The sequence below is a fragment of the Panthera tigris genome, chromosome B4, assembly GCF_018350195.1.
Source record: "Panthera tigris isolate Pti1 chromosome B4, P.tigris_Pti1_mat1.1, whole genome shotgun sequence".
Lineage (NCBI taxonomy): Eukaryota > Metazoa > Chordata > Mammalia > Carnivora > Felidae > Panthera > Panthera tigris.
Genome location: NC_056666.1, coordinates 133,347,215 through 133,371,618, shown reverse-complemented (window position 1 = coordinate 133,371,618; position 24,404 = coordinate 133,347,215). Strand labels below are relative to the sequence as shown.

General features: G+C 52.5%; 1 protein-coding gene across 7 annotated transcripts; it reads right to left on the bottom strand.

Moving 5' to 3' along the window:
• Positions 1 to 2,191: 2,191 nt before the first annotated feature.
• Positions 2,192 to 23,288, bottom strand: TEF (TEF transcription factor, PAR bZIP family member). 7 transcript variants are annotated; one of them, XM_042993376.1, is made up of 6 exons: positions 16,997 to 17,198; positions 15,244 to 15,564; positions 14,774 to 14,902; positions 9,713 to 10,030; positions 4,711 to 4,931; positions 2,192 to 3,499 (listed from the first exon to the last, which is right to left on the bottom strand). In XM_042993376.1, the coding sequence occupies exons 3-6, from the start codon at positions 14,814 to 14,816 to the stop codon at positions 3,284 to 3,286; spliced, it is 798 nt and encodes a 265-aa protein (XP_042849310.1). In that variant the 5' UTR covers positions 14,817 to 14,902; positions 15,244 to 15,564; positions 16,997 to 17,198; the 3' UTR covers positions 2,192 to 3,283. The 7 variants fall into 7 exon arrangements, with proteins under 7 accessions (XP_042849310.1, XP_042849312.1, XP_007079508.1 ...); XM_042993378.1 differs by lacking the exon at positions 14,774 to 14,902 and having other exon boundaries at positions 16,997 to 17,189; XM_007079446.3 differs by lacking the exons at positions 14,774 to 14,902; positions 15,244 to 15,564; positions 16,997 to 17,198 and adding an exon at positions 23,158 to 23,288.
• Between the last annotated feature and the right edge of the window lie 1,116 nt (positions 23,289 to 24,404).

Sequence of the window (24,404 nt, the reverse complement as noted above, 5' to 3'; positions counted from 1 at the left end):
CTTGCCTCCTTCCCCCACCAAAGGTAAAGGGGCGAGGGGCCCGCTGGAATGCCAGCTCCCAGGGGAGGGTGCAGAGCCCCACACACTCTGTCACATGCACTTAGAAAAATAAAACCAAGTGGTGTTCTGGCATCCCCAACACCATATGATAGCAATATCCACCTGGAAGTCATCTTTGCCATTTTCTAGAAAAATTTATTGCACTTAATTAACAGATGTCAAAGGAGCTCTGGGGTGGGGCTCTGCCACGAAAACCAGGGGTTCTTGGCCCTTTGTGTCACCTGGAGCAGAGCCCCCAGGGGCCTGGATGGAGAGCTGCCCGGCACGAAGGGGCTCTCCCCTGCCGGTTCCCAGGCCTGCTACCCCGCCTCAGGCTAGAGGACTGTATGAGCTGCCTGCCTGGGGCCACAGCAGCCCCCTTCACAGGGCAACGCTTACCCAGAGTTCAGGGTCACTGCCAAGTGCCCTCCCCAACCTCAGGACCCACACGGGCAAACCTCTTCCTTTGGCCAAGGGTACGAGTTACCCAGGTCCTCCACAAGGTGCTAGCCATCATGAAAGCTCTCTCTCTAAATATATATCTATATATATCTATATATATATATTTCTGTATCTAGATATACATTTATTATATGTATATTCTTTCAACATTCTAGCTCATTCTTGGTTTGTCTGTTCTGAGGTTGCAATGAGGCTGCCATGAAGCTGAAGACAGGGAGCTTAGGAAGGCATGCGCTCCCCAAGCTATCATAGACCCATGGAAAGCCGTTTAGCTGGCTTCCCTAGCCTCCAGTGCTTCTTAAAAGACGTCAAAGGTCTGAGCACAGGAGCCTCACTCTTTGGCTGTCAGCCCCAAGACGGAAAGGGTCCAGGAGAGAGTCAAGGAGACTCTCAATTCCTGACGGGATACTGAGCAGGCGGCAGGCCTCTCCTGCTCCAAGCACCCGATTTTTAGGCCTGGGAAGGATACATGCTTTACCTGAGCACTCCTCTTCCTCAAAATGTCAACCTCTGTGGACCTCCCCTTCTTGTCCCTGCCAGGCTCCCAACTCAAAGGAGCTCTTCTAAAAGAGGTCAGCAGCCACACTCTTTCCAAGTAAGCACTTTGGGAAGGAACCAGACACCCACTGCCTGGCGGGGAAGAAAGGGAGGGCAATGAACAGGCAGAAGGTGAGACAGAGAGGAGAGACACCAGGCCATCATTCCACCCGCTGGGGTCGGAACATGGACACCATCCGGAGATTAAATGTCCATCCTTAAAAATACAAAACAAAACAAAACAAACACGAGCCATATACTTTCTGGCCAAAGAAAATGAAGAGCTTTTAAGCTGGAGGCTCTTCTACCAATTACAAAGTGAGAACTGCCCTCTTGGTGGGTAGCCAGACCAGAGAGAGAGTGCCCGGGCGGGCGAGCTGCCCGGGGCAGGACACGGACATGCCGGATGCAACGGCCCTGTTGTGGTTACAATACAGTGAAAGTGAACACGGTTTTTATAGAACCACAAAGTAAAAATCAAGAGGGAGGGGGCGGCCTCCCTTGGCCTCGGGGACCCTTGTCAAGTACCCTGGAAGGGCAGGTGTGCAGGTCCCCAGAGGGCCGTGGCATTCTCCTGGGGTGTGGCCCATGGCCAGTGCATGGTTTCCCCCAGTCTTAACATCTGTTATGAAAAGTCTTTTAGGGTCAGGGCCTAGACTCGGAGCCACCACTTTAAATAAAGCCAGTGGTTAAGCACGACAAAGTGCGCCTCTCACCTCTGACCCCTCTTTACCACAGGCTGCCCGCCCTGAGCAAATAAATACACCCATCTCCAGGTACCCCTGCTGACCACAGTGAGCAGAGGGTTCCACGGCTTTCCTCAATCTTCCAGGTACAGAAAAAGGACGACTTGGGTCCGCCGACACAAGAGAAAGGAGCAGCTGTGAGGTAGCAGAGCCACAGCTGCGAAGACCCCTCCCCTCCACACCACAGCCAGGCCTGTGTGGGCGGCCCGTGTCTCCTGGGATGCAGACAGAAGGGACCCTAGCCCAACTGCACGGCCCAAGAGGCTGCTATTCCGTGTAAGAGCTGAGCTGTGCTCCTGGTGATCCCTCACCAGGTCCTGCTGGCTGACACTCCGGGCAGCTAGCACGGGGGAGGGGTCCTGAAGCAAGAACTGGGAAGCCCTCTTCTGTTTTTAGGGAAAGTGGACTCTGGCCTGGCCCATACTGGAGAGCAGAGCAAGAAAAAACAGGAACTTCTTGAGAAACATGCCCCAGCTCTCCGCCCACAGTGTAAGGGGCTATGGAGGCCGGTTTTCTAAACACCATGCGGAAGGTGCATCCTGGCTCCAGGAAGTTAAGCTTCCTAGGCGAGGGGGGTTTTCCTTTTAAATCCAAGATCTGAGCGTGATCACTGGGTGAAAAGAAACAGCAGGCCCAGAGGCCCAGTGTAGTGGGACAAAGAAGTTTCAGGTGGCCTCCATGAGTGACCGACCTGGAGAAGAGGAAATGAGAAGGCCTCCCTCTGCACTGTGGTCAAGACTCGAAGACCAGCCGCCCAGGGAGTCCCTCCTCCAAAGCAGATGGCAAGTGGAGAGAGACCATCACCAGGGCCTCCTCCCTGGCTTCCAGGCCTCAGAGCCACAGGACAAAAGGGGTGTGGGAGCTAAGAATAGCTGGGTGCACTTGTGCTGCAGGCCCCAGACCCACACCCCATCCCGTTGTGCAGAGACCCTGCTCCTGTGGCCTGGCACCCATGTGGACACTATGGAGGAGCTGCTGTGTCTTTCTACCTCTGAGGGGGATGGGAACGGATGCTTCTCTCAACGACTTTCTGGGGAGGGTGAGGTGGATGACAGACACACCCCACCTGGAAATGCGCCCCGCTACCTGAGAAGACATCGGGCGACAAGGGTCACGACTCATTCTGTGGAGAAAGGCTCGATGGCCTAGGCCGGAGACTGAGGGAGAGTCAGGGAAGCCTGAGCGCCCTGTGAAAGGAGATCTGTACCCCAGAGGTCCCCTTCCGATTCAACTGGGACATCCAAGAATAGAAACTAAGGCTGATTCACCCGTCTACGTAGATTCTCTCGCATCCCCACTGGTGAGGAGGCTGGCCCCCCAGAGAAGTCGCCACGTGCGCTGGCCGTGTGATAATGAAGCTTGAACGTGAACGCTCCTGGAGCAGGTGTGCCACCATTCGACCGTGACGAGTCATAAGTCTCCACGCGTGTGTGGGGTTTCAGGGAGCCCCCAGGCAGAGGTCTGAGGTGCAGGCAGTGCTGCCCAAGCAGGGGCACGGGTTACAAGGGCCCGTACTTGGTCTCATACTTGGACACGATGGTCTTGCACTTGCCCACTTCCTTGCGCAGCTCGGCCACCTCCGTCCGCAGCGCTGTGTTCTCCTTCTCCAGGAAGGCTGCCCGGATGGTGATCTGGTTCTCCTTCAGGCGCCGGGCATCCCGGGACCGTTTGGCTGCTACATTGTTCTTCTTGCGTCTCGTCCAGTACTTTTCATCCTGTGGGAAAGTGTTCTCTGTGGGTCTCTCCTCTTTCCCCAGGAGGGAACCCAACCTTTCCCCTCCTGCCGCACCCCACACTCCATGCTCCTCATAAAACACACCTGGTGCGGCCAGACGAAAGCTGGGACCCCAGGGAAGGAGTTGCATGTGTCAAGGACATGGAGGGGCCCTAACCTTTCCCCAGGAGGGTGGAATAACAAACAGAAGTCCTAGGGTAGGATATGTGGTGGAGGGAAGGGGGTTCACTGGTAGCCTGCTCTGTGCTACTTCAACGTAAGGCACTGGCTGTATGCGCACTTGCCTTGCATATTTTGGTTATGGCTAAGGGCCTGCATCCCTGCATCTGGTCCCCTGAGTTTAAATCTTGGCTCTGCCTCTTATCAGTGCTGGAACTGTTTGAGTTCCTTAACCTCTCAATGTCTCCTGTCCTTCATCTTTACAATGGGGGATAAGAACAGTAACTACCTCACTGAGTTGTTTGAGGATTAAATGAGTTAACATGTACAAGGTGCTTACAATAGTCCCTGGCTTATAGTAAGGTTTACATAACATAGAAGGTAAACATATACAAATGTTTACCATTTTCATTGTCATTATTATTAAAGCCTCAGAAACCTGAGAGGCAGGTATGGTTATTCCCATTTTACAGATGGAACTCTGAGACTCAGTTAGGCTTAGGTGGCAAAGTAGAGTTTGAACCTAGGTCTGCCTGATTCCAAACCTTGAAATACGTTCCTTTGAGTTTTTCATAAAAAAGGATGGAAAGACTACAAAATCCTCCTCTCTCTCCCCCTCTCTGAGTTCCTACAAAAGCATCAGCTTGAAAGCTGCTTGCTCCTCCCTGGGGATGGCAACATACAACTATCTTTTGTCCTTCAAAGCAAGGGCTCGTTCAACCCCAGTTCCTGTGGCCTGGTGAGCTCTTGCCCGAAGGCTGGGCTAAAGCCAGGGAAGTGGGAACATCAACACAGTGGTGGCCGGTAAGAAAAGACAGAAGGTACAGGGAGTCGCACTGGGCCAAATGCTACCTGACTCCCTTTCTTTCTACCAACTGCTGCAGGATATGACTCTATGCTCTGAACTCATGCCTTTCTAAATAGTATCTGCGAGGAGAGAGGGTCCTCCACATAAAATCAAATGGGAAGAAACACAGCCCCTGGGCTCCTGAACCAACACTGTACCTTCATTTATAACAGATATCAGGTTACCTTCTGCTCATCGGGGACAAAGACCTTCTTGGCCTTTTTGATCATGGGCTGGGGCTTCAGGTCCTCCTCTGCAAACTTGTGTTTCCGAGGGTTGAAGAGCTCCCCACCGGGGACACTGGAGAGGACCAGGTCAGCTGGGTCAGGATTGAAGTTCACATCCACCTCCACACAGTTGGGGTCAATGGGACTGGGTGTCTCCCTCTCCTTTTCCAGGGAGGATTCTGAAAGACACAGAGGCAGGGGTTCCCAAAGCAGCCCGCTGGACGGAAAGACTCACTCATGTCACACACCCAGACACCTGCCTGAATCTCAAGGTTGCACCAGCCACTGCCACTTGGAGTGAAGAAAAACCACAGCAGCATCAACCCCCAAGCCAGACTGGCATAAGTGATTCAATTCAACAACACAAATATGGAAAGAATTCTTTCCTTTAGGAACAAAATGCTCAAAAGGAAACAGAGGTTCTCAAAAAAAAGACAGGATTTTCCGATTGTGTTTTTCCCCCCAGAAATGTTAAGCAAAACATTAAATCATTATACCCCCTTTACTTCCTGTGGTTTCAAGTTCTCAAATAATGAGAAACAGCTGAATTTCTCTGTGAAATACTATGAGCTAAGGACACAGACTGAACAATGAAATGGCTTCCATTTTTGAGTCCCTTGAGACATATCAGTCACTGTGCTCATTTAGTCTTTGGACAACTCTGAAAGGGAGACAGGTGTTAACCTTATCTTACAGATGAAGAAACTGAGGTTCAGACAAACAACCTGGTTTTCCCAGGGTCACACAGAGGGTAGGTGACCCAACTACAATTTGGGTCCAGGTCTAGCTGACTCTGAATCCTGTTCTCTGCCCTTTCTGGCTACCATTTTAGAGTGGACATTGGATTAAAGGCACTTTCAGAATTCAAAAGTTGTGTATTATTAGAAATAAGTTATATACAAAAAAACTGTATCTTTGGCTTGCTCATTCAGTGCTACTGATAGGAATACACAAAATATTCAGTCAGTAGGTATTTGTTAAATATCTACCATATGCCAGGTACCGTCCTTGCAAAGACAAACCAGTGAACAAAACAAGTAAAAATCCTTGCCTTCGTGGAATGTTATTCTAGCGGGGGAAGGCTGACATTACACAAGATAAATTAAAAATATCTATAAAAGTGTTGGATGCCATGTGGCTATTTGGGAGGAGAACATTTCAGAAAGAATGAACATCAAGTGTACCAGGATGTGCGCAGGCAAGCACTGGTATGTTCACGAAACAGAAGGGAAGCCAATGTGGCTGAAGCAAAAGGGTGAGAAGACAGACTGACACGATTGGTCCAAAACATAAAATATAGGGCTTTTAATCCCAATAAAGCAGTGGTTTTCAACAGGGACGATTCTGTCCACATAAAAGAAGGGGGGGGGGAGGGGCGCCTGGGTGGCGCAGTCGGTTAAGCGTCCGACTTCAGCCAGGTCACGATCTCGCGGTCTGTGAGTTTGAGCCCCGCGTCAGGCTCTGGGCTGACGGCTCGGAGCCTGGAGCCTGTTTCCGATTCTGTGTCTCCCTCTCTCTCTGCCCCTCCCCCGTTCATGCTCTGTCTCTCTCTGTCCCAAAAATAAATAAAAAACGTTGAAAAAAAATTAAAAAAAAAAAAAAAAAAAGAAGGGGGGGGTGTTCTACTGGCATCCAGTGGGTAGAAGCCAAGGATGCTGCTAAACATCTATAATGCACAGGACAGTCCCTCCCCCGCCCCCAACAACAACAAAAATTATCTGGTCCAAATGTCAATAGTGCCAGTGATTCTGACTTTTGTCCTGAGATGGGAGAAGCCACTGGAGGGTTCTGAGTGGAGGTGTGACATGATAGGTTTTCACCAGATCATGTACGTAAACTCACTGGATCCTATTAGAGGAAGTTAATTACAAAGAATTGTAATCAGGAGAGTGAAATGACCAGGGGCCAATGTGGTAACTATGGGAATAGCGCAGCCCTCAAATTCTACACCTGTAAAACAAAGAGCCAAGGTGCCAAAGACTAACAACTAGAACTCCCACTCCCTGCTGGGAGGAGCAGACATGGCTACAACCACTTTGTACACTATTTGGAGGGATCTACAAAAGCTGAAAGTATACATATCTGATGACCCAGCCATACCACTCCTAGGTAAATGCCCCACAGAGATGCACAGATGTATTTACCAAAAGACACACACATAAATGTTCACGGCAGTGCCACGCATAACCTAAAACTAGGAACACCTCCAATGTCCATCAGCCTCAAAATGGATAAGCTGTGGTGTGATCATACGACGGGAATATCATCCAAGCAACGAAAATGAACAAACTGCCATAGGCACGATTCTCACAAATCTGAGAAAAGCAGCGAGACAGAGCACACATACCACTGATGTCTTTTAACACAAGGAACTGAAAAATTAGAAGAGGAAATGCTACTTTCATTTCTACCACGTGTACAATTCTTCAATATCAATCTTACTTTACCTGTATTGTGGTTTTCTTCTGCCACAGAGCTATTCCATAAGCATGTTTCGTAAATATGTTTTGTTAGTGTAAAGAGATTCTGGGGGCACCTGGGTGACTTAGTTGGTCAAGTGTCAGACTCTTGATTTTGGCTCAGGTCATGATCTCATGGTTTGTGAGTTTGATTCCCATGCTGGATGCCATGCTGACAGCATGGAGCCTATTTGGGATCCTCTCTCTCAAAAAATAATAGATAAAATTAAAAAAAACCCAAAACTCTGAGGTGTCTGGGTGGCTCAGTCGGTAAAGCATCCGACTCCTGATTTCGAATCAGGTCACGATCTCACGGTTGGTGAGTTTGAGCCCTGCCTTGGGCTATGTGCTGACAGCGCGGAGCCTACTTGGGATTCTCTTTCTCCCTCTCTCTTCCCCTCCCCTGCTCATGCTCTCTCTCAAAATAAATAAAACTTAAAAAAAAAAAAAAAGATTTTGATGCCCACATAATTTGTATGTGTATTATCAAGCTAGCTATAAGCACCTATAAATGCCAGAATATAAACATAATTGACTTATAATAGGTAAAAACAAACGTAACATATAATATACACATATATTCAATTAATGTACAATTCCATGTATGATATACACAATTCCATGCATCTTTGGTGATGGAAATAAGGACAGTGATTATCTCTGGGTAGTAATGACTGAATGGGGCCACAAGACATTTCCTGGATACCAACAGTGCTCTATAACCTGATCTGTGTGGTAATTACGTGGGTGGGTTGACTTCGTGAAGATCCACCGAGCTGTGATATGGGCACTTCTGTATGCCGTATTTCGTTAAGAAGGATAACTTAAAAACAAAACAAAGGCAAATGCTTCGCTACCTAGATTGCCTACGGTATAAAATGTGGGCTCATTTACAGATCTGCCCCCTCCCCACCCACGGACCCAGCCTTCCAGGATAACCTGAGGAGCACAAAATGAGCTGCCTTCAAGCAAGAATTCAGCTGCAATCAGCTGAAGCCTCTAGATCTAATTTTACAGGAGAAAAACAAGGGGCAGAGGAACATGTTAAATGGCACTACGGGGATACAGTCAGAGAAATCTAGCACGTGTAAAACTCTACAGGACCAATGATTGAGTTTCTTCAACAAATAAATTGCAAAGAAAAAAAGGAGAGGGGACCCTGTAGATTACAGAAGATTAGAGACATAACTAAATGAAATGTGTGGGTCTTGTTTGGATCCTGATTCAGACAAACTGCAAAACAGTAACATTTATGAGACAACTTTTTGGAAATTTGAATGCTGATGGATTTATGGTCAATTTTATATGGAAAACGGGTATTTTTGTTACGTTTTTTGAAAGAACCCTTACATTTTACATACATATTGAAATATTTACAGGTGAAATGATATAGTATCTAGGATCTGACTTTAAATCATCAGGTGAGAGAATGGAAGAGGCTATAGAAAACAAGACTGATTATGAGTTAAGAATTATGAAAGCCAAATGACGGTTACATGAAGGTTCATTATAGTAGTCTCTTTTGTATTTGAAAATTTTTCCGTGATAAAAAGTAAAAAAATAAAGTAAATAAATATAGAGCATGAGACTTCCTTGGGTGTGGGTCCCCTGGGTTCCATACTGGCTCCTGGGATCCTTCCCGGGATCCACTGGTCTGTATGCCTTTGTAGGGCTCCCTGGGGCAGGGACCATGTCTCTTGTGAAGGGTTCATGTCCAAGCATCATGAAAACCAACCAACCAAGCAACCCACCAACCCACCCATCCCCAGAGGTAAAACAGAAAAAGGACAAGAGGATAAAGGAGGAGTCCTGAAGGTGATGTCTGTCCTGGCAGCAGGAATGCCTTCCTTGTGCCAGTGCCTAAGCAGTACGTGGCTATGGAGTCAGGCATCCTGGCTTTAAGTATTTGCCTCCACTGCCTGCCAACTGTGTGACCTTGGGCAAGTTAGTTAACTTCTTGGTTTCCTCACCTAAAATCACAGGTTTTAGAGTATCAATCTCTTAAGGTTCTTGTGAGGATTATGTGTTAATGCCTGGTACAGAGTAAGTGGTAAATAAATGTTAGCTGATGTTGTTGTTGTTGATCTCGTTGGTGTTATTGTTGTTGCTGTTATTACCAGTGTTACAACTACTACTATTATTACTCCTGCCCGAGCTTCCCAATAAGCTGTGGCCAAGTGCACGCAGAGGTAAAGAGCAGTGCCGAGGAGATGCAGGATGGGGTCTCTGTCTTGTAAGGCTCAGGCTGGAAGGGCTCACTCCACTGTCCTAACCATCTGCAGCACACCAACCAACAGAAAGGCAGCAACTGCGCTGAGGAACTTCTATTTTTATCCCCAGCCTTAGCGGACTGCGCTGAAGGGTGGGGAGCAGAGGATTTCTCCACACGGCAAGCCCCCTAGGACCTGCTCCGAGAGAAAGGCCTCCCTGGGTGTGTGGACTCGAGCAGCCCTCAGTGGGAACTGGGCTTCTTGGGCTGGGACAGGTGGCCAGGCACTAACCTGTGCTGGACGCGGTTTCAGAAGGCTGAAAGACAGCAGTGGAGGAGGACGGTGGGGATGCTGTGGAAGAGCTGGCTGACTCCTTCCCTTCTAGCTCGGCCACGGGCAGCAGCAGGTTCTGGGCCAGGTGGGTGGGGCTGGCGGGGATGCCGTTCTCCAGCAGGAACTCATCCAGGTCCATGTACTCCAGGTGGAAAGACTCGCCATCGTACGGAATGGTCTTGTCCCAGATGGGCGGCATGAGGGAGGCTGAGACGGCCATGGTGCTGGCTGCTGCAGCCTCATCTTCCTCCAGCTTTTCCTTCCCTTTTTCTTTATCTGCAGACACAGAATCTGTGATGAGACACCACACAAGAGGGTAACTCAATCCCAGGAGGCAAGCAGTGGGCCTCCCTGGGCTGACTCATCTCTCTCAGAGCCCTGATCCATCCCATCAATTTCAAGAGCCCCCTCTGCCTTCTAGTTATAACCTGTTGTTTGACCCAGGCCCACTGGCCTCCTTTAGAGATGGCTGCATGACCTCATCCATGCTTGGGCTTGCCAGAATGTTCACAAGTTCCAGGGCCTGATGTGGCCCCAGGTTTAATTCAGAATAGGCTGTGGGACTGGCATCTGCAGGGGACAGGTTTCAGGGAAAAAAATGGAGTTTCTGGTATCTTAGTGATATTTTAGGAAAGGATATTTTAGGATTCTTCAGGCCAAGAACTTTTGTGTTCTCCTGTCCTGTCCCCTCCAGCTATTCTTCTCCACAGCAACCCAGAATAGGGCTTGAATCCCAGCTCTGCCACCCACTTGCTATGATGTGTGATTTTAGCCATGTTACTGAACCTCTCCTGGCCTCAGTGGACTCCACTGTAAGGATAAAGCAGACTCTTTGGTGAAGACTAGAGGTAACTTTTTTTTTTTAAGGTTTTGGTTTTTAAGTAGTCTCTCCACCTAATGTAGGGCTTGAACTTACAACCCCAAGATCAAGAGTTGCATGCTCCATCGACTGAGACAGCCAGGCGCCCCTAGAGATATGTGTCCTGTAGGGCTCCCGGCACACAGCAGGCATCTGCTGTTACTGTGAGCTCATTGAGGGCAAGAACTATGTCTGACTCGTTTCTAGACCTCAAGGGCCACTACAGGAGCAAGCGGAGGGAAAATGAGCATACTGAATGAAAAATGCTGGGTTTGCGAACTGCCTGCCTCCCTTTAGGTTTATTGGATAGAGAGAGCCTGGAGCTGTCTTTTCAGGACCTTTTTCAGAGCAACCGTTTCAAGAGACCTCTATCCCTGAATAAGCAGAGAAGACTGAAGGCAGGTTTTCTGGGAAGAAGGAGAGGCTGGAGCTGAAGAAGAAAAGCTTGTTTCCATTCAAAACAAAGCTAATCAATTAGTGGAGACCGGATCCCACCCAACTGTCTCAGCCCAAAAGTTATGCACGTAGATATCCAAGAAAGGGCAAATTAAGAAAAAAAGATGAAAGAAATGTGACAAGGTTAGAAGGAAATCAAAGTGACAGGGAGGCTAATCAGGGAAGTAGGAGATAAAATCATGACAAGTTCATAATGGGCTTTCAAATTGAGGGAGACAACTTTGAACTCTGGATTCTGAAGTGAAAAAGAGAAATCAAACATGATTATGTTGGAAATAAAGCAGTCATGCATGGACTCCTAGGCCACAGTCAGTCAAAAAGCAGCCTGTTGGTCCAATAAAAATGGACACACCCAGTGTGTTAAAAAGGTGGAGGTTTTAACAAACCGAATTTGGTCATGGCTTCTAACTTGAATTGTTGCAACTGCCTTCTGTACCAAGCTTTGGTTTAAAACCAAATGGGAAGTAAGAAAGCCAAGCTTTGGTGGGCTGGGTGGGCCAGATGGCCTCCCTGTTCTCCTCCTCTGAAATCCTGACTCTACATTCTGTTCAGAAGTAACTGTGACCAGTGCTGGGGGGGATCATGGGGATCAAAGGAGGTAGGAAAAGGAAAGAGGTAGAAAAACAGCTATACTGAAGGACAAGTAACAATAAATTCGAGGTTTTACCTGGCCTAAGCAATTAAGAATAGATACCTTTTTCAGGTTTTACTTTTTAAGTTTATTTATTTTTAAATTTATTGTTAAGTAAGCTCTGTGCCCAACGTGAGGCTTGAACTCAGGACCCCACTATCAAGAGTTGCATGCTCCACTGACTGAGCCAGCCAGGAGCCCCAAGAATATTTTTAATCAGTGTTTTTATAAGATGGACTTTTAATTATAAGAGATGATAAAGAACTAGGCCCATCACTCAGGACACAGGGATTGACATCACTGATTGCCAGTGATACAGTAAAAAGCACCAGGCCAGACTGCGAGCTGTAAGGCCTAGCTAGGTGACCTTGAGGAAGCATCCTCACTTCTGAGCCTCAGCTTTCCTCATCTGGGAAGTGGGGATAATACCTTATAGGACTAGTATGGAAGACTAAGTAAGATTATGTCAAAGTGCTTTGTAAGCACTATACAAATGTAAGGCAGAATTATTGTTATGGATGATTGTTACTTGGCAATCTTGAATAAGAACCTGAGAGATGTGTACACCTGTTCCAGCAGCCTGTCTCATCCTCACATCCGGGATAATGCAGTGCCTTCAAAACAAAGAAAAGGGTCTGTGCATATGAGGTTCCAAAGCAGGAGGGGGGAGCCTGGCCTTACCTGATGTGCTGAATCTATTTATAACCCAACAATGACAGCCATAGAGATGGGAGCCTCAGAACACACCCAGAAAAACAAGAGAAATGGCATTTTTAAGAAGAAAATAAACTCAAAACAGGTCATTCACAGAGGGCTTATTTTCCTTCCCAAATCCTTGAACTACACTGATGGTTCTTAGAAATGCAAAGATCTCCGACAGAAAGCAGACCTCAGTGCCCCTAAAACCCCACAATAGGTGGCACTCCTTCTGTGCCTTGAACCTCATGTTCTCAGGCCAAAAAACAGGGCCAAACCTGCTTTCCACACAGGCCCCAGGGACCTTTGTGGCCTAGGAAACCAGAAGAAGCCCAGCCCTGCTATAGTGGCCCCGAAGTCTAGACTCAGCCCCAAACAACCAGGTGAAGGGCCACAGTGGCCTCATTCTGACCCTCGTCCCTCTACCTGCCTCCTGCCTGGCCCCATTCTCCCCCTGGGAGAGCGCCTCGCATCCCCTCTCCTGACACCCCTCCCCCACCTCAGCAGCAGAAAATCTCCCGTGTGTACCTAGTAGCCGGGGATAGGCACACGCAGGGACGAAGTAAGGTCCTGCTCCCAGGATCGGGGAAGTCCATAGACAAAGACAATTGGCGCTTCTCAAACTTTAGTGGACTTTGGAATCACAGAGGTGGGGTGCTCCTTCAAATGCAGATTCCTGTCCCAACAGCCACAGATTGGGTGGGCGATGGGTGGGGCCCCGGAACCAGCATTGTAAACTAGCATCCCAACTGATTCTGGTGCAGACATCCTCAGGGACGCCCTGGAGCGTCCTTTATTAAGTGGCTGCTACGACCCCCATCAGCCTTCTCAGTAACCCTTCCACGTCGCGCGCCGTGAAGCTGCCCGAATGAACCTCCTCACCGTGACCCCCACCCCACCCTCTCCCTCCTGCCCCTTCCCCGCCAACCCCCATCTGCCCTAGCCTCTCTCGACTCACCCCGACCTTCTCTTCCCAACCCCCTTGCCTCGCCCTGCAGGCCCCTCCGCAGGACAGCTAGGACCTGACCTCCGACCTCCCGGTCCCGCCCTCACAGGGCCCCGCCCCTGCGGAAACCCCGCCCCCAGGCGCGCGCGGACCCCCTCCCCTCACCGAGGCGCGCCTCTCGCGGGGGGTTCTCCATCAGCTTCTTCAGGACCAGTGGGAAGGAGCCCGGCAGGCCCCTTTCTCCAGTGGTGCGCCCCGGTCCCGGGCCCGGCCCCGCCTGCGGCTCCACAGGCGGCTTCTTTCCACCGCCCGCGTCCGACATCGTGCCCCGCGCTCTGCTCGCGCGCCTCGCCTCCCCCGCCCGCCCCCCGAGATGGGCCGGAGCCGTGCGACCCGCCGCAGCTGCCGACACGGGCAGCTACTGCGCAGGCGCCCAGCGGCACCCCCACCTCCCTCCATCCCTACCCCGCCTGCAGACTGGCTCTGGTACATTAATTATTCATGAGGCCAGGCCAGCATCCCCGGATCGCAGCTTTGGATTGGTCCACCCTGTGAGGAGGGCAGGCGCAGCCTTCTGGGCCGTGATTGGTTAGGCCGCCGGGGTAAGCGAGGCACGTGTGGGGCCAGGTGAGGAGTAACGCCGGAGGCCCCGCCCCGTCCGCCCGTGTCACCTGATTGGCGCCTGCCGGAGTCGGTGTCACGGGCCCTCTTCCGCCGCAGCCCCTTACCCTCTACCAGTGGTTTCACCATCGCCTCCCTCTTCATAACCCCCGCTCTCCTCCCAGACCACCGTAACCGTTTCCCCTTCACTCTCATCGCAATCTCGCCACCTTCCCGACGCGCCACTGAAGAGAGGCTGGGCTGGGAGTGGCCAGGCCGGCCGAGGGAGCCTATCAACTCGCCCGCTCGGGCCGCGCGGCCGTCCCCCCGCGGGTCACGTGGAGCCGCAGCCCTAGCCTAGTGGGGGGAGGGGAAAGAAGAGGAAGGCACCGAGCAGCCAATGGAGGGCGGGGGCGGGGTCCGGGGCGTTGCACGAGGCGCAGCACGTGCGGGGCTGCGGCCCGGAGGGGAGGGCCGGGCCTTTTTGTTCCGGGGACTCTGCCCAGGGTCGTGGGATAAGAACGCAAAACCAGCGCGGTGGCACCGCTCCTCCCCCGCGACCCAGAGGTTGGCTGAGGGCAGGGCCGCAGACGGCGACCTGCCCTGCCCGTACGGTTGGCCAGAGCTAGCTTGGCCGCTGCTGGGGAGGTTGGGGCGGGGGAGGTGTCAGGTTCCCCGCTGATCCGGGTTTCTGGTGCGGGTGTGGCGGCCAGATAAACACTAGCGTGGAGGGAGCATTCTTGAGGCCCGCGGGTGGAGAGAAAGGGCCGGCCCCGAGCCGAGCCGGGGCCCGGGTACACGCTTCCGCCCTCCCACTTACTAGCTTATGACCTTGGGAAAGTCTCGTGGCTTCACTCAGAGCCTGTTTCCTCATCCATACAATTCAGGGGTTGGGCTAATCTGTAAAATCCTGTACAGCTCTGAAATTCTGTTCCTCTGCAGGACCTTTCCTTCCTTTTCCTGGGGAAAAGCGAAGCAAAACAATATTCTTTTGCACAGGGTACCGATTACACGCTTTGTGGGAGAACCTCCTTTTTTTTCCCCCTTAAAAAGACACAAAAACTCCCCGGGACTTCTTCCGGAAACACGTACAAATGTAATATGTGAGAGGGTCCACAAAGTGTGGAGACGGTAGAGGAAGCTGCTCCTACACAGCGCCCAGGAACTTTGTATCTCATGAAAGCATAAATGATGCTCTGCTTTGCACCCAAACAGTACTACACTCTCCGTGTCTAAACTCCCAGAGCCGGGTAGGAGTGGGTGGGGAGGGGGCGCTTTGGCCCGTCTATCCCGTTTCTCACCAGTGAGCCTGGGCCTTCCAGTAGTCAGGCTGGGGGATGGCGGCTTGCAGTCCTTGGGGCTGGGTGTAGGTGCAACACTCAGCTAGCTGAAAGCTGTCAAGCTGATGCAATCAGAATTTTGCTGGGAGTTGAGGAGGAAAGAAGTTGGGCCCCTGAGCAGGCCTGGAAAGCAGGAGGTTTGAAGGGCCTCTGGGGGATGGTTGGGACAGGGTGATGGAATTTGACTCCAAATTCAAGTTCTGACTGCCATGCTCATTAGAGTTCGGTCACTTTCTGGCTCATACCTCCAGCCAATGGCTTCACCTCGCCAGGCCTCCTTTCCTAATATATCAAATGGAGATAGGACAGGATCTACGTTGTGGGGTTTCCATAAGCCAATGCACTAGCACAACTGTAACCCTGCAACAAATGGTATTTTTCGTAATTTTACTAAAACTCTTGGGTACATCTCTACTGCTTGATGTATGCCCATGTGATTCTCTGTTTAGTAGAAATACCAAAATTGTGCACAGAAAACCTGTTGTGTTGCAGACTTGTTCGTGAGAGTTCTGAGTGTGGCCGAGCAACGGAATCTTTAGGGGGCACCCAGCTGGCTCAGTTGGTGGAGCGTGGGACTCTTAATGTCAGGATTGTAAACTCCAGGTTGGGTGTATAGATTAGTTACAAATAAAATCCTTAAAAATAAGGATATCTTTAGGAGAAACTGACCTAGAGGTTTTTAGAAACACATTTCAAAGGGTAGCCCAAGGAAATAGACATGATTTTTTTTTCTTTTTAATGGCTACTTTGGGGCGCCTGGGTGGCTCAGTCGTTTAAGCAGCCGACTTCGGCCCAGGTCAGGATCTCACGATTCGGGAGTTTGAACCCCGCATTGGGCTCTCTGCTGTCAGCACAGAACCCGCTTCGGAGCCTCTGTCTCCCTCTCTCTCTGCCCTTCCCCTGCTTGCGCGCGCTCTCTCTCTCTCAAAAATAAATAAACAGTAAAAAAAAAAAAAAAAAAATGGCTAGATTGACCATGGAGAGACTTGCTGCTTTAGAGTTAAATGTATATTTTCATGGCTAATATGACATCACTGAAGGGGAAAAAAATGTTTGGATTTGTGATCATTTAACAGTGGAAAGTTTTAACATTTGCTTATAACAAGGGTGGGGTGTAGTAAGAAGGAGTAAAGATTTAGATATCTTTGTAAGCTACAGTTATCCAGAGGGCATAATGCCAACTCCACTTACCACCCAGCCTGGAGCGACCAACCTAACAGGCCAACGACACTGGTGAGCGAGACAAGCAGGTTAGGGCTTTACAACTCAGTTTTGATTCCATTCTCTTTTCGTGTCCTGGCACTCCCTAGAAAGGGTTTTTTTTTTTCCTCCTGGATAACTGCAGGCTAAATGGTGTGTCACAAACACTGTGGGAACACTACAAACGTGTTCTCTCTCGTGCTTGCTTGTAAACTAGGAGGTTAGCTACATTGTGGACCGGCAGCTTCAACAGCACCTCCCTGGAGGTGGGGCGGGAGCCATTCCATTGGGGCTTCCCTTCTCCAGCTGGCCGGTAGCCCCCCGTCTACCCCCGTCTCCTATCAGTAAAGTGGGAACAACATCGTGGCCTCACCCCTGCTCCTAGAGGAGGGATAGGTGTTGTGAGGAGTAATTAGCTGATTTCCACAGTGTCTGGGAGCCCTACGAAGAAGAAAATCTCCATAAAAAGAACATGTCATCACATGGCTAAGACTCTAAAGGTATGAAGCGGTACCTCAGTGTTCTTTAGTGACAGGGTTGGAATTCAGTGACGTCTCGAGGGAAGCGTGGTCCGGGGGGCGGCAGTGAATTTGTGGGCTTGAAGGCAGGCCTGGTTGGGTCTCCCCTCAGCCCGCTGACTAGCCACCTGGCCTTGGGCAAGTGGCTTCTCCTGCCTAAGTCTCGGTGATTTTTTCTCTTGGAAACAGATGGGTTTGCTTACGTCACAGAGCGGTTATGAGGATAATGTGTGACAAGCGCTCTCAGGTGCCCACCTGAACAGTGTATGGCATGGAGTGGGTGGGCCTCCACCCTTCCCCTTCATTCAGGTGCTGTTGGGTCAGGAGCAGAATTATTTTGGGGAGGCTGGGTTCTAGAGTCAAACTACAGCAGAGACACGGATGTGAAATGACCGTTTTCCATAGCGAGGCTGGCTTTAAATTCTCCCTAGTGTTCCGGAAACCTGCTAACCAACCCCAGTTCAAAACTTAACTGAGCATATACAGGACAAGTACCTTTCATTAAGCCATTGTGTAGACTTGGAGTATTATTATTTAAGCTTGAAGTTCAGAGGAGCTAGAACTCCAGCAAGGGAGCCTTTGGCCAGATACCCCACGATGATCTATTTGGCCACATGCTCAGCATCTGGTAGGACAGACCTCATCTTCTGGCCTACTGAGATGTGACGTGAGCGTGGTGCGTGTGCGAGCAGGACAATGAGAAGGCTTCCCCAGAGCTCCAACAAAGCCCGGTTATCTGTGTGCTTTGCCAACACCCAACGCAGGGGGGCACAAAACTTGGTTCAAGGTAGTAGATAAATAGCTGTTGGCTGGCTTTGTTGGCAGTGCTGCTGGTAGGAAGGTTAACAAAATCTTTCAGAGCCAAGTCATATACATTTGGAATGTTATTAACGTTAAGGAACAGTCGTCGTGTTGATTCACAGTGGAACCTGGAATAACAAACAGGAGCCATCCTTGTGGCAAATCCCCCAGCGCAAGCCTGGCCAACGACCCACATACCTGTGGCTGCATAGTTCTGGGCTGTGGTGTGTACCTTGGTCTCAGCGTGTTCTAGGGGAGAAGTGGTGGGTGGAGGCTCTTCACTAACTCTTGCCCATCTCTTCAATGCGAGTTTCCTGTTTGGCTTGCATCTTGTCCACTCCCAGGGTTCGGATTACAGATGGAGAGCTGCCCTGAGAGGGCCATTTCCAGACAAGCCATCACCTCCATCCAGCCTGTGCCACGTCTCAACAGCCACCGCCCGACAGCCACGGTGTCTCCAGTGAAAGCTGTGTTGACGGCACAGTGGTAGGGTGTGGGCTCTAGAACCAGACCATCTGGGTCCGGTTCCTGCTTTGACTACTTCTTGTGTGACCTTAGGCAAATTACTTAGCCTCTCTGTGCCTGAATGTCAAAAGGAGACAATGCAGGCATGCTGCGGAGAACAGCACTTGGCACTGAGCAAGCGCTCCATTGAAGTTAACTCAGCGTAATCACATTTCGGGTTGTTCTGGGAATACCTCATTCGTCCCCACTTGCCACTTCCCCAAGAAAAGTGGGGGTGGGCGGCGACCTTCAGGCAGGGCGGTAACAGCTTCACTCTCCTTTATGATTTTCAGGGCCCTGCAGGCTCTGCCCCCTGCGGGTCTCTCCAACCTAACCTCTTCCTTCTCTCCCCCATGCTCACCTTCGGCCACCATGGTGGCCTTTTACGCCCCAGACACGTGTCTTTCCTCCCCTAGGAAAGGGCTTTTGCAGGTGCTGTTCTCTCAGCCTGAAAGTTCTTGGGGTTGCTCACTCTTCCTCACTCTCCAGGCCTCAGCTCCAGTGTCACCCCCTTCCCTCGGGGAGGCTGGCCGCGACCCTCCCCTGCTGGCTGATGGTCTGCCTCTCCCCACTGGAATGCAAACGCAGGCGAGGGGGCAGTGTCTGCCTCATTGGCCCCTGTGCCACAAGCTAGCAAACGCTCAATAAGCAGTCAAGACATCTGATTGGATGATTGAAGAGACCCTGGGGAATCCCGTGGGAGGGGAGGAGCCTGGGAGCAGGCAGAGCTGGGTTGGGACTCCTGACAAGCATGCGGCCTTCCCTCTCCTGAGCGTTCCTCGTTGTGGAATGGACAATCATACCCCCTTGCAAAGCCACTTCACGCACGGGGATGTAAAAGCTCACACTCGGGAAACAGCGCTTTTAAAATCAGGATTCATTCCCTTGGCAACCTAGCCTTGGGCCAAGCTCATAAAGATGCAGAGCCACCTGGAAGGGGCACTCCTGGACACTAACTGATAGTTTCTGGAACCGGATGAGGATGAGTTTATCACATTCCTCTGCCCGGTGATGGTGGGGAACATACAGAAAAGAAGGCTCTGGGTCCCTGTGGTAGGAGGGAAGAAGAGAGGCTGGCCCACACACCGGGGGCCGGGGGGTAGCCGATCCCTCTGAGTGCACTTCCTCATTTAAAAGCGGCAGTGAAGATTAAAGGAGGTAACAAGCCCAGTGCAGAGAAGACCAGCTCCCCTCCTTTTCCCTGAAAGCAAACTTCCCGATTTCCCAGTTTTTCTCTGGTTCCGCCAGGCTGGGAGTGGAGGCAACCACATGGACTTTTACTGAGGCCAAACTCAGGACAGCCCAGGCTGCATTGAGCCTACCTCTTGGGCCGCTTAACTCAGTCCTCCAAGGGGAGGACGCCCAGGCCCTTCCTGTGCACCCCTGCCTTTGCCCTAGCAAGTCCCCCTAGGATCCAGCCTATTGTTCAGCCCTTTCTCTGGCCAGCACAGCTGGCACCGTTAGGTGCAGACGATGGCACCATGCCCTGGGAGCCTCAGCTCGTGTTTCCAAGGAAACAGCCGTGTGTGTGTGTGTGTGTGTGTGCTCCCACAAACTTACAACATCCAGTTCTTTCAAGGAGAATATCCATGGGAAGGAGGGCGGAAAGCAGGGAATGAGGGTCAGATTACAAATGTGATGTTGGTGGAAGGAGCAGACTACCAGGCTCAGCTGCTCTTTGTCTTTCGCAGAGAAAACTGTGGCAAAGGCTTCCACATAGGACAACTCCTCTAATCCTGGCAACATACCTGGGAAGCAGGTGTTCTTTTTGCCCTTTTACAGACTGGGGGGGAGGGGGGGAAGGGGGGACATGTCCAGGCTCCCCTGCTGGGTGGCCCACAAGTAATTCTAGTCAAGGGGTGCCTGGGTGGCTCCGTCAGTTGAGCGGCCGACTTCCCCTCAGGTCATGGTCTCACAGTTCACGAGTTCAAGCCCTGAGTCAGGCTCGGTGCTGACCACTCGGAGCCTGGAACCTGCTTCAGATTCTGCGTCTCTCTCTTTCTGCCCCTCCCCTGCTCATGCTCTCTCTCTCTCTCTCAAAAATAAATAAACATTAAAAAACAATTCTAGTCAAAAGCTCCCTGAGGCAGATACCCTGTCTGCCCGGCTCAAAGCGAGGGACTTGTTCGACCTTGGGTGTGTTTTCATGCTACTTATCTCCCTGAAAAGGAGGCCCGAGGGACCAAAGGTGGTAGAAATATGGGGGGCCGGCCTCTGAGCGTAGCTGAGGCCCCGTGCGTTGAGGTAAGGATAGGGTGTAAAGACCCAAGTGTGGTTGAGGGAACCGGGGTCTTTCCAGAAGCTGGAGAAGAAAGTGAGAGATAGAGGAGCCTCAGGAGAAAGAGCAGGAGTGGAAGCAAGAATAATCCTTAGGGATCGGGGACCAGAGACAGAGAAGAGACTGAGTCAGGGCTTAGGGTACAGACCCCCTCTTTGGCTGGATATGGATTTGTCTGCCCTCAGGAAAGTCAGTCACCCTGGCGGCCAGAGTGAGGGTCCACCAGGTGGCCACTAGAACCTGAAGCCATGGGAGTCTCCAGCCTGGTTAGCTGTGCTGGAGAAAGTCTGCTCGACCAGGGACAGGAAAGAGGTGAAGGTCAGCGCAGGCTGGGGTGGGAGGCCCAGGGCAGCAAGAGGGAGAGGGGCCCCGAGGTTGGGTGCTAGGGAGCATCTTTATACTAGAACACGGCTGCAGGGAGAAGAGGGTCTCCTGAGAGCACACCTGGGTTTTTTCACACCGTGCACGGCTTGCCTCTAAAATTCCCTCACGCTGGAGCAAGATATGCTCTGCATGTGACCTAAATGTGTGCCGAAGCGGTCACTGGGCTGGAGGAAGGGGGGGCGGTTTGTAAACAGGCCGCCGTCCCCCACGGAGAAACCACCCCTTTCACACCAAAGCAAAGGGTGAGCAATCCCGAGGACCGGCCGCGCTCTGGGGCGACTAGCCGACCCTTTTGTTCTCCCACTGAGCGCAGATGCCAGTGTCAGGGGACACAGGGGAAGAAAACTTATAAAGTACTCGCTGCATGACTGCTGGAGATTCTCATTCTGTGTGGCACGTGTATTCTTTTCACCAAGGAATATTGGTTTTCAGGTAGGTACGTTCATTTTTATCAAAGATGAGGAGAGGGACATGATAGGAGGTGGCATGAGAATCTGGTCCATGACCCTTGGACCAACGCAGCCGTACCAGCCAAACTGATTTTCAGCCAGAACTCGCCAGTTCTTGGAAAAGCTCGGCCTGAGAACTTGGGCAAGCCCCCTCAGTGCCAGACCCCGATTTTGCCCATCCACAGAAAGCAATGGGGACTTTCCAGCGTTAGCTCTAGGGACCAGCTGGAAGCCAGCGGCCAGCAGCTGCTGTCATATTTCTAAAGCCTTGTCATCCTGGTCCTGAGTTGCCCCGAGAACCCTTCCCTGCCCAGCTGACAGCTGTCCCTGCAGGGCTGCTGGTCGCCCAGGTGCTCCCTGTGCGTGCACTGGGCCATCCGGGGACACCCTACCTTCCTTGGGTGCCTGGACCTACATCTAGCTTTTGCAAGGACTTCTAGCTTCATCCACCCACACGGCCCTTCAGAGATGTCAAGAAAAAGTCAGCTGCAGCTTTATCGCCCAGGCTGAGTTGAGGGTTTCCAGGGAAGATGGGCCTCTCCTGGTTAACAGCTGGGGGCCTGAGCCAACTCCTTCTATGATACCCACCTCTGGGGGTGGCCCCGACTGCCTCAGCGTTCAAAACCACCGGGGAGTGGTCTGAGGGGCCTGGGCCCAGAGCTCTGTGAGAGAGCCCACAGGGACCGTGCCCTGACCTCTGGGAGCCACCTTCCCCGCCTTGGGCAGCGTCTCCTCACTCCCCAGTGGGGTGAGAAAGAGGGCAGGGGCTGTGGCTTCTGTCTTCAGGCTCCAGAGTTTGGGAATAGCTAAGAGTCCTTTGTAAGGAAGTCCTGTGGGGACAACCAGGGCTCTGGTGGTGAGACAGATCTGGCGCCAGCACAGCAGGATGAGGGAGAGCCTAAGAAAGGTCCCCTGAGGGGACACCCGGGGCTCCTAAGTCAGACACCGGCAGCAGAGGACTGCTGGGCTCCTTTAAAGGCACATGTGGATTTTGAGCACCGAGGACCTGGGTGTGAGCCCCGGACACCTTAGAAGAGATTTGGAGAGAGATGTATCAGGAGGGCGCACTCCGAGCACCCTGGCCCCCAAATCTAGCCGTGGGCTTCGGTGTCTCAGGCAGAACTCAGGAGACACCTGGCGCTGGCTGCTGGCGCTGCCCCTCGGTCCACGCCCTCTCTGCTGGCTCCCTGGCCCCGTGTTTGCCTGTGTATCCTAGGAACCGGGGCTGCGAGCCTGTGGTCCTGTTACATAACGGCTTCCATCCCATCCAGGGGTTCAGCCCTCCAGCGAGCGGGAGCTGAAGCAGGCGAAAGGAGGAAAGCCTCTTCTCCAGACACGGGAGGCTGCCCACATCTACAGTCTCTGCCAGCCCGCTGCCATCCCAACGTGCGGAGGGAAGGAACCAGATAAGCAGTCAGCATTCAGTGCATTCTCTGGGCAGGGCGCTCCGGTCCTGCCCTCGTCCCACGTGAGCACAGCACCTGTCAGCGGCCACACACTGGCCGTGGCTTCCCAAAGCTAGCAGGCCTCGGAGGCAGCCCCCGGGTTGCAGTGGCGCTCCCCCCCCACTGTGTCCCTCTCTGCACCCAGCCCTCCGCCTGCCCGGGAAGGGGCCAAGGGCAGACCCCCACCGAGGACCCTCCCTTGCCCGGAGACGCCTGTCCTGCCACTGGTGCCTGTGACTGCCCCCACCCCTCGGGCACATGGGCAGCCAGCCAACGCAGGCCACCTCTGTTCCTACCTGTCCTCTTCTCTGGCCAAGGCAGAGAGTGCTCCAGCAGGGACTTGAGGACCTCAGGCATGTCCATGGCAGGGGCCACTCCAATCCGGTCACAGCTCGACATGGCCCGGCAGGAGGTGCTTGCTCCGGGAGTTCAGAAGCAGCTAGAGAGACAGGAGCTGGCCCGGGAGCCGCAGGCTCTGGAGGCGGGCGGGGCGGGAGCCCGAGGCAGCCAATGGGCAGTAGGGGCCCCGGCCCACCCGTCCGCCCCCAGCTCGGCCACCCGCCAGCTCCGGCTGCAGCCAGGCCTTCCCTTCCCGCTGCCTGGCAGGGCGGGCCTGGCTCTGCGCCAGGCGCAGCACGTGGAGCCGCCGCGCCAATCCTCTGACAGAGAGCCCGGGCTGTTATCTAACTTTGCAAAGGGAAGTTCTCCCCCAGGCTGGGAGCCATAACCGGGGCCTGCCAGGTGAGAACAGGGAGATGGCTCCACGCCCACAGCAAGTGTGCCCTGCACACTCAGGCACGCTCGGCCGAGGGGCCCCGGGGGCCAAGTGCAGCAGAGGGCAGGGCCGGCCACGGAGATCAGTTTGGGCTGGAACCTGAGACCCTGGCACCCCGGGCAGCTCAGGACAGAGGACATACTCTGTGTTGGCACACACTAGCACGGGAAGGGGCATCACACGTTCACCTGCAAGCTCGTGAGCCCAGAGAGGTTTGTTGGCATGTTTTGAGGCAGGTATCTGTATGCTCCGCACACGTGTCCTGCAAGGCACACAGGTTTGCGTGCGGTGTGTGCGATTGCGGCTTTGTGCCGTCTGCAGAGCCTGAAGTCTGCGCTCCTAAAAGAAGTGAGAGAATCTGCAGCCTGGGATTCCTTTGGTCTTCCGGGGAGGGGAAAGAGGCAGGTGCCCAGCAGACAAGCCCTGGGAGGGCAGGCAGAGCAGGCACCACTGAAAGGGAGCAAGCTCTGCCAACCTGGTGGAGGCTGGTCTCGGGTGATGTCCTGCTGCCCAGCCCATCCTGGGGACTTGCGTGGCAACTGGCTGTTTGTTGTAGCCACCCCCCTCTCTGGCCCTCTCACCGGGACATTGGCCTCTGTGGTCCCCAGGCCACTTGAATGTGTGGTCAAAGCCAAGATTTTGTATGCCTCCCTCCATTGAAGACCCACATCAAACTCGGCCGGCGGGGTGGGGGTGGGGGTGGGGGGGATGGTGTCAGGCCGCACACGGACATGGGATCTTGAACAAGTTGCATGGCCCTTCTGGGTC

Coding starts and splice junctions, on each gene's coding strand:
- TEF (XM_042993373.1), bottom strand. CDS start 13,664: ATGTCGGACGCGGGCGGTGGAAAGAAGCCGCCTGTGGAGCCGCAGGCG. Junction 10,046..13,507: donor CCCGCGAGAGGCGCGCCTCG/GTGAGGGGAGGG, acceptor GTCTCATCACAG/ATTCTGTGTCTGCAGATAAA. Junction 3,500..4,710: donor TTGTCCCCGATGAGCAGAAG/GTAACCTGATAT, acceptor ACTTTCCCACAG/GATGAAAAGTACTGGACGAG.